This window comes from Erpetoichthys calabaricus, chromosome 11, assembly GCF_900747795.2.
Source record: "Erpetoichthys calabaricus chromosome 11, fErpCal1.3, whole genome shotgun sequence".
NCBI lineage: Eukaryota > Metazoa > Chordata > Cladistia > Polypteriformes > Polypteridae > Erpetoichthys > Erpetoichthys calabaricus.
In genome coordinates this window covers 107,275,316-107,285,361 of record NC_041404.2, presented here as the reverse complement: position 1 = coordinate 107,285,361, position 10,046 = coordinate 107,275,316, and the positions used below count along the sequence as shown (strand labels likewise).

Below are 10,046 nucleotides of genomic sequence, written 5' to 3'. Positions count from 1 at the left end.
AATGTAACATACTAAATGGAATGAGGACTTTTCCCTCCGTACAGTAGGTGGCGGTAATATACCGAGAGTAGCCAAACCGCCATAAAACAGAAAAATAAGATATCCAATTGAATTTGACGGTCTACGTCTTTGCATCGCACTATGTCAATAAAAAAAACGTCATATCAGTTACAGAAAAGTGTTCACGGCGGCCGTTAAAGAAATAAAACTTGTTTAATTTTACTTGTGTTTCGTTTAAAAGGTAAGGGGTCAAAGAGACGAAATTTTCACGAGTAACCGACTGCAGTAGGAGCTTGAGAGCGCGTGTTCGCTCCTAGGGCCCAATAGATGCCTCCCATTTTCGAATAGAATCTGTGGAGGTTCTGTCACGATACTTCCCCCTCCGTACAGTAGGCGGCACCAAACACCAAAAACTCTTAAAATATTTAAAAACACAATTCGTCAGCCGCTATCAGGAGATACGCATGCAGCTCGAGTCATTAAAAAATAATGTCTGAAAACGAATTCCCCAGTCTGTTTTGCTGTGGAAGATGCCGTGTTGTACTGGGAGATTCAATTGCTTGGATTGGTAATGACCAGGAGGAGATAGCTTTTGTATTTAGTGGTAAGCAATATTGACTTTTAAAACTATCTGAGGAAAGTTGGTAATAGCACGCTTTTAATGTACGATGAAAATAAGAAACGTTTCTACCTTCAGTAATTTTATGCTTTAATTCAAATATGTTGTTACTGTTGAATTAGTAGTAGAAGTACCAAATCGTGTGATCTGCTGCGAGTTTAACAATAAGACAAAACGAAAACGGAAAACTACGCATTTGTGTACACATCGCTAACATAAACCAATAGCCAGTGCAGCGCATTACAACATTATACGCGGTGTTTCGCTTCTTAAAAAAATGAACACAAGTCCCCAGCAAGTCAGCTGCGAATTTAATTTTGTATGATGGCGCCTTGGCGAAGTCCCACCCTGTTGCTGCAGTTGGCCTTGGCTGCGCGCGCATACGAGTTTTTCAATTCATGGACCTTCAAAGTGTTTTTTTGAATGAGGCCGAATGTGATTATTTTCGTAATTTGTTTAGTTAATGTTTACTTGCACGATGTAACTGAGGAAAAAGAAAGCAAGTAAAAAAGAGAAAGTTTTGTTTGTATTCCAAAAGACTTTGTCGCATCCAGCTTTAAGTTACAATGTATAATAGTCGGATGAATTAATTCCTGCAACGTGTGGCCATTTGCAAGATTTAAAATTAGCTGATCGCGTTGAGATTTTTGTGTGCACATGTTGTTAATACTATAAACTCTCGTATTATCATCAGGTTAGTTTTGTACGTGTCAGGTGTAAGAGACCACATGTGGGTTAATTTCGTGTTCCGGCACGTCTAGTTAGTGGTAGGGTTAAATCAAGTTTGATATGGCCGTCCCTGTCTCGACAGGTCTTAAACAAGAGAAAACCGCCTTCTTATATTCTAGTTGAGATTTGCCAGCAGATCTAGGAACTAATACACATGTCTCATTGTATAGAGCATGTTTCTTATTTATATATTATAGTACATTATATACCGAATTAACATTCATAAAAAACGGAATAAAGAAGAACAACTTCGTGTATTGTTGAGCATATGGATACTATTACTTTTAAGAACATAATTGGGTAAAAAAAAAAGTATGTACGGTAAAGGTGATGTATATATTGAACAGTGACTAGCTGGTGACAGAGGTGCAAAAGTAATTCTAAACAGATTTGCGTATAACTGGTAGCTATACTAAATCATTAATGGAGATTTTTAAGGATTTTATCATCTTGGGTGAATTTCATTAATGCAAGTTCCGGCTAGACTTTTTAAAACTTTTTTGTAATTAAAACAAATGCTTCACTTCAAAGTGCAGTTTCATGTGGCAAATATATACCATGATTGTGAGAGAATAATAACTTTATCATGAAAAGTACTAAATGTGTCCTTTAACTTGCAATTAGGGTTAACTTGGATCACTTTGCCATTGAGGGCCTATTTATGGGATATCTCACAGTTTGATATGAGAACAAGTCAATAGGCAGTATCCCACTTGCTTCAGACATTTTTCTTTCCTGAGTGAACACAGACCCATTAATTTAGAGCTATTTCTGCCACGGTGTTGTAAACCAGTAATTGCATTTTCTATTTGAGCATCTGCTGTTTTTAAATTTGCTGTTCTTATTGCGTGATGCTGAAATGGTTGTTATTGCAGTCTCAATTTTCAACATACAGTACATAACTTTTATTCGTAGAATGTGGTAAGAAATTGGCCTGAAACGTTTTGCACAACAGTGCTTTGAAAAATCAGAATGTGCAGTGCATTATTGGTGAAGACCTTATTGTCCTCTTTTCATTGAGTTTTATAAGAGCTGGCTGACAGCTATGTAGTTAATTACTGTGCTAGTTTTGGCAGGCTGATTTTGTGGTGAAAGAAGCAGGGAGTAACTAACAGTACAGTATAAAACAATGTTAATTTATGCAATTCACTTGGCCATCCGTGTCTCTTCTAATAGATCAATCAAGTTGTGGTTTCCACAAGATGAGGACACACTTGCTGTAGTTAACTTTTGGAGATAAGTTTAATTAGACAAATTAAGATCAGTTTAAATAGACTTGCTAAAATAAGTCCATGTTCTTAATACAGGTGGGGCTTATTACCACGTTTCTGTTTTACATAATTCTTAACTTGCCATCCTATGAACAATACAACTAATAAACACTGCTTAAACATACTAAAAATCAAGGCAAATTTCAAGCCATTAGGCTGTTTCTGTACCTTTGACTAGTGTACAGGTTAATTCCAAAATAAAATGTTTTTAGGTAATGTTTCAAAATCTTCATATTACCCAGACAGTTACTGTATGTGGTGCAGCTGATGTTTGAAGGACGAGGTATTGTAATGAACTATTGGAAACAAATTATTCCAGAAAAGCGCAGTTAGCATAACTGAACTGTATACTTAGTTTCTGAACACATATGCGTAAATGCTAACTTAGTTTTATTAACTGAGTTTTTGAAGCCAAAATAATGTTAAGCAAGTTGGGTGTTTGAAGCCAAAGTAATGCCAGTATTATTAACCAATGTCTCCTCTATAGAATACCATATGTCACTAAACTGACAGTCACTTGTTCACAAAAGTGTCATTGTTACAAAAAACATTAAAAATTGTGCTGATGAAAATTTACTGGTTATCTTTAATCCATATGGCAGTGTTGTTGTATTCTTCAATTTTTTTTTTTTTTTTTAACATTGAATTTAAGTAGTATTTTTTTCAATTACTGTGCAGTGTTAGTGAATACATTTAGTATGATCTGATTAATTGGGTAGTCCATGATGATAACTTATAAACCTTACTTATTACTTAAATCCCCCACCTCCCTGTATAAAATCCTCGTAATCTGTTGTTAAACTGTGTCAGTGCAACCACTTTAGTAAGCTGTATGTTTAGTAAATTTACAGGTATTCAGGACACGGATGTGCAAGCCTTCCAATTTTTAGCAGGTTCATCATGATTTGTGAAAATAAAACCCAACCAAGTTCTGGGCCGCAAACTGTAACAGATTCAAAATAAAGAGCAACTAGTACATTTACCACTTAATTGTATGTTGCTAACTTTGCACTAAATATCTTTTTGCTTGTCATGTTACACTGTGGACCCTGAGCTTCGCAATTTCGTCAATCTGTATACGGTATATACGTAAGCATGTAGTTCCATGAAAAAATTTGGAAACTGCCACCTAGCCAAATTACATATGTTGATATTTGAAGTAAAAAAAAAAAAAAAAACTAAATAAAACTTCAACAACAAACAAAGTAAAACAACGGCACATTTCTGTAAATTTTAATGTACAGCATTGGCCAAAAAGTTATGGCAGTGACTCAAATGTTGTGTTTTGCAAACTTTGCAGTTTCAGCATTTTCAGAATATTTTTTTACATGTTTCTATAATATATTGAAGATCAATTATAAACATTTAATAAGTTTCAAAGACTTTTTTTGGCAATTACATCAAATTTATGTAAAGAGTCAATATTTAGAGCGTTGACCCTTTTTGTTCTTCATAACTTCTGCAATTTGCTCTGGCATGTTGGATTTCAGCTTCTGGGCCAAATCCTGACTGACTGGTAATCCATTCTTGCCTTTTTAATGCTTGGAGTTGATCCAAATTTGTGGGCTTCCTCTTGTTCACCTGCCTTTTGAGAATTGATCACAGGTTCTCAGTGGAATTAACATCTGGGGAGTTTCCTGGCCATGAGTCCAAAATTTCATTGTTTTGATCTCCGAGCCACTTCGCTAACACTTTTGCCTTGTGACGTGGTGCTCAGTCATCCTGGAAAATACACAGATCATCACCAAATTGCACCTGGATTATTGGGAGAAGTTGCTCTTGGAGGAGATTTTGATACCATTCTTTTTTTATATCAGTGTTCCTGGGCAGAATTGTGAGTGGGCCCACTCCCTTGGATGAGAAGCAACCCCACACATGGATTGTCTCAGGATGCTTCACTGTTGGCACGACACAGGACTTATGGTAGTGTTCATCTTTTCCTTCTCTGGATAATCGATTTTCCAAATGTCCCAAACAGTCAGAAGGAGGATTCATCTGAAAAAATATTCTATCCTTGTACATCCTGAAGAATTTCAGTCTGTCCTTGATGTTTTTCTTCGAAAGAAGTTGCTTCTTTGTGGCCATTCTTGACACAAGGCCATTGTCCAAAAGTCTTCACCTCACTGTGCATGCAGATGCACTCGGACCCACCTGCTGCCAGTACTGAGCAAGATGTGCACCGGTAGCAGCACAATTCTGTAGCTGACTCTTCAGGAAGAGACTGTCCTGGCACTTGCTGAACACCTTTAGCTGAGCATTTTGTGCTATGGCCAAAATAAGTGAAAATGAATTTTTGTTATAAAGTTAACTTTTTATGCTAATAAAGCTCTTTGCAGTGAATTAATAGCATCTGCTCACTTTAATAACAATGGAAATTGCAACATTTGTGTCACTTTAAAAATTTTTGGCACTACTGTAGTCATTTATTTGAAATAAAAAATTTAAAAATAAATGTGAGCACCCTACTAAGTCCGTACTTAGTAACACCCTCTTTTTCAAAAATCACAGTTTACAAACATTTTTTTGTAGCCAGCTATGAGTTTATGAATTTTTTTCTTGCAGATTTCTTCCTGCTAAGAAATACTCATGGGGTCATCAAATAAATCATAACTGTATTAACAGTTTCATAAAAGTGATACTGATTTAGTATGTTTGCTATTGAAGTTGCATTTACTTTTGTTTTATACTTAAAATTTCAGCAAAATATATAATTTGTCCTGGGGTATTCAAACATTTGCATGGAACTGTATGTTTGTTTATCCTATTTAATATGTTTCCCGTTTTTGTTTATTTGAATAATACTTTTTCTCTCCTTGTTTTTATTAGAAGTGTGTCAAAGAAAATAAACTGATTGCTACACCTTATTTACTGTTACTGTTGAGTAAATGGTGGGTTTTACAACTTCTGTAGAGAGAAATGATCAGTCTGATGAGCTCCAGTGGGTCAGTTGGCGCAGTCTGCATCTTCAGTAGTACTATTGGGAGACTGATGCTCAGTCAGTGTACACTAAAACCATACTCCGATGTAGCATCTTCAGATGATTTTGCACATTGTTTTGCCTAAGCATTTTTAATTGAATACACTGAATATTAAAGGTTTACTTTGTTTTACTAAAATTAAACTGAGTTAAAACAATAGTGTCTATTAATGGCAGACATATAATGATACTGCTAATGTTAACCATATACAATTAGCTAAGCACAGAAGTAAAACACATTAATAGCAATTTCTTAATGATCTATTAAAAATACATAGGATTTATGTTTGTGTAGGGAAATCATGGACACCAGTTCCTCCAAACTCCAACACTTGTTTGAGTACTTATGTGACGAAGCAAACTGCTTTGAAATTGTTCATTTGAAATAACGTTTCTGTTGTAATTAGCCTGCGATACATTACATTGCTTACCCTGTTGTAATTTTATCGAACGTTGCTAACATAAATATTGTTACTGCATTTTTTATTTGCTTTTAATGTAATCTGTTTGAGAATTGGTGCCCTCATATGTAAGCAATGCCCATTACACTGATTTCATTATGTTGCAATTCCTTTAATGTAAAGTAAAGCCATTTTTAAATTCCAAACCAGTTCCAATTAACAGATGTTGTACTGTCTATCATATTTTAAGTAAATATGTATTTGGGAGAGTGATGGGTCATCACTGAAAAATGTGTTTATTAGTTAGGAAGGTGAAACTACAACGTGGAATATCTTGTTATGTAATGACATTTGTGCTATAACATTTTTCACAATGTGAACACGTAATTACCATGAATTTGAATGAAGAAAATTTTAAATGTACCTTTGCCCCAAAAATAACACCTATTTGTACTCCAATAACACCATAGTACATGGGAATTGACAGAATTTGTTTAATAATAACATTGTTCATCCACATAAATCCAAATAAGACCATTTCTGTTCCTTAAATACTGTTAAATTAGACTATTTAAAGGAATGGGGCCTTCAATTTTTTTGACTTTTTTCAGCACTTCTGCAATCTTTTCACAAGCAATTTTTTTCAAGAGGAGAGAAGACATATGAGGAACACACATTGTATAAGTTGATTGAGCCATAGCTTATAAACATAGTATTGCATCTAAGAGTGATTAAGCCTGCAATTTGTGCATCACTACCATCCACCCCTGCTTCAACCATTCAGTGCCTTCTGTTCCGCAGGCTGCAGCAAGGTGCGCTTGGAATGATTATGAATATGATTGGGTATTAGTCTGTGTGCAGTAGAGCTGGAAGCTCTGTCACTCATAGTGCACAGGTTAGTTTGGGGTGCAACAAGACTACCAGAATCGGTGGACCTTATGGGCGAACAAGAGCACAGTGATGCAGGAGGTTGCAGATGTATTGGCGCATGCAAGGCTGTTTAAAGCTTTATAAGTTAGTAATATAATTATATTCAATCCTGTAAGGCAAGTGGAGACAGTGAAGACCGAGCTGAAGACAGTGAAGACCGAGCTGAATGATGCTTTGTGCTGTCTGTTGTGGGTCCTTGTAAGAACTCTTGCAGCAGAGTTTTGAAACAACTTTAGTTGTGAAATACATTCTAACACTCGTGTATTATAATGGAGCTAATGGATATTTGGGTCCCAATGTGAAAAAAGCCTTAATACTTCTCAAATACTTCGCCTTTTGAAGTAGCAAAAATTTAGATTTCTGTGTTTCTGAGGCATGCTCATGACAACAAAGGGACTCTGGAAGTAGTACATTTTATTACAAATTCATGGTACTATTTTCGACAGGTAAGGAAACTTTTCTTGCTAGCAGCATATGTCGCGGGTGGTGTTATGACAACAACTCTCTCTTTCCCCTTGGGATTAATAAAGTATCTCTATCTATCCATCCATCTATCTCTATCTTTTGCAAAGCTTTTTTGGCTTGTTCAAATTTTGCTTCTGCAATTGCATTTCTTTGGAGGTTATGTTTTGTGATAGCATGTAATTAACAGATACACTTTCAAATCACATGTTTTTTTTTTCTAAACAGCACCTATTTTTTGCCTGTTACATTGTGTGCATTATTTTACACAGCCTGTTGAGGTAGATTCATGCTGAGTGGCAGTGCAGTGAAAAGAGCACAAAAGTTTCAATGTACTTTATACAAATAGCACTGTGATCAGTTCAGATTTATTGCTATGTATTTTATTACAACCCTTAGATTTTTGAAAAAGACAAGCCACTTTTTTGTGGTGTATTGTGTGCAAAAAAAAAAAATTAGTCAGAAAATTAAAAAGGCAGAGTGGGCGATTGAACATAACTATGAGGAAGCACTTTAAAATGCCACAAACCAATTTTTTTTTTCCTTCTGTAACGTATGATAATGGTTGATTTGATTGTTTCTCATTTTAAAATGCCGATTTCTTTTCAACTTTGTTAAACAAAATCAAAAGTCAAAGTGAACTTTATTGTCATCTCAACCATATACAAGTATACAGATTGACGAAATTGCGAAGCTCAGGGTCCACAGTGTAACATGACGTGCAAATAATAAATGAAAAATAGAATTAAAATTTAAAATTAAAACACAAACAAGACAAGACATTGTGCAAAGACAAGACAAAGAAGTAGCAGCAGTATTGATGTGTAAGATATGTAATATAATAAATAATATAGATAAAGATAATACAGAAATTACCAGTGTATGATAATAGTTGTTTAAGACCTGTGTAAACAATGACAGGTCAGAATGTTTCACAGCAGAGGGATAACAAGAGTGTCAAAATACTTAAAGGTCAGTATGAGATTTTCAGTTCTTCTCTACATGCCCACTAATCTTTGCAGGAAAGTGGCTTACATGTATAAAAGTTCTGTTTTTAGAGGTGGTTGAAGCAGTGTGGAAAGTCTCAGGGGGCAGCCTGGTGTTAAGGAGTCTAACAGCTTGGGGGTAAAAACTCTCCTGCAGCCCGGCAGATCTAGCTTTGTTGCTGCAGTATCTTCTCTTGGATGGCAGAAGTGTGAAAAGTCCATGTGAGGGGTGTAAGGGGTCCTGCACAATGCTGCAGGCCTTGCGGACACTGCGTTTGTAAAATATGTCCTGTAGTGAAGGGAGAGGCACCCCAATAATGTTCTCTGCTGTCTTCACTATCCTTTGCAGGCGCTTGTGGTCGGATATGTTGCAGTTGCCATACCAGACAGTGATGCAGCTGGTCAGAACTCGCTCAATGGTGCCTCTGTAGAACATGGTGAGGATGGAAGGGGGAAGACTTGCTTGCTTCATTCGCCTCAGGAAGTGTAGTCTCTGCTGGGCTTTCTTGATTAGTGATGAGGTGTTATGTGTCCACGTAAGTTCCTCAGTTATGTGCACACCGAGGAACTTGGTACTCCTAACAATCTCCATATCTAAACCGTTAATGTTGAGTGGGATGTGGGCAGGACGTGATTTTCTGAAGTCCACGATTATCTCTTTTGTCTTGTCGACATTGAGAGATAGATTGTTGTCTTCACACCATGCAGACAGCCGTTCCACTTCATTTCTGTATACTGTTTCATCATCCCTGCTTATCAGTCCCAGCATCGTCTTATCATCCGCAAACTTGATGATGTGGTTGGTGTTGTGCGTGACTGTGCAGTCGTGAGTCAGCAGGGTGAACAGCAGTGGAATAAGCACACAGCCCTGCAGTGCTCCAGTGCTCAGTGTGATGATGTTGGAAGTGTTGTAGCCCATCCGAACTGACTGGGGCCTCTCTGTCAAGAAGTCCAGGATCCAATTACAAAGGGTGGTGTTCAGGCTCAACCTGCTCAGTTTTACGACCAGCTTTGGAGGGATGATTGTGTTGAAGGCAGAGCTAAAGTCTAGGAATAGCTTCCTGACATATGTGTCTTTTTTTTATCCAGATGTGTCAGGGATAGGTGAAGGGTAGAGCATGTGGCATCCTCAGTTCACCTGTTTGAGCGGTATGCAAACTGAAGAGGGTCAAGGGAGTCAGGGAGATTAGTCTTTATGTGTGACATGACTAACCATTCGAAGCACTTCATTATGATTGGCGTGAGTGCAACTGGTCGGTAGTCATTCAGGCATGTCACTAATGACTTCTTTGGCACTGGTATGATGGTGGTCGACGTCAATCCCAGCATGCTTCAAGACTGTCTCAGAGATGTGTTGAAGATGTCTGTGAGGACACCAGCCAGTTGACTGGCACATTCTTTGAGCACACGACCAGGTATGTTGTCAGGTCCTGCAGCCTTGCGTGGATAGACTCTGGACAGAGTCCTCTTCATGTCAGTTATGGAGAGACAGAGTACCTGGTCAGTGGAGGCTCTTTGTTCTGCGCCTCAAACCGTGCGAAGAAGTTGTTCAGCTCATCCGGAAGGGAGGCATCACCATCGCTGTGTGGGTTGGGTTTGTAATTGTCTGAACGCCCTGCCACATACGACGTGTGTCTCTGGTGCTGCTGAATTGTTTGTTGATCATCTGCG

At 37.4% G+C, this 10,046-nt stretch overlaps 1 protein-coding gene across 1 annotated transcript in view; it reads left to right on the top strand.

Moving 5' to 3' along the window:
* Positions 1-368: 368 nt before the first annotated feature.
* Positions 369-10,046, top strand: part of mis18a (MIS18 kinetochore protein A) — a 121,422-nt gene continuing 111,744 nt past the window's right edge. Inside the window, exon 1 of the mRNA XM_028813689.2 lies at positions 369-604. Within this exon, the coding sequence (XP_028669522.1) occupies positions 490-604 (115 nt within the window). The 5' untranslated portion in view covers positions 369-489. The remainder of the gene's footprint in view (positions 605-10,046) is intronic.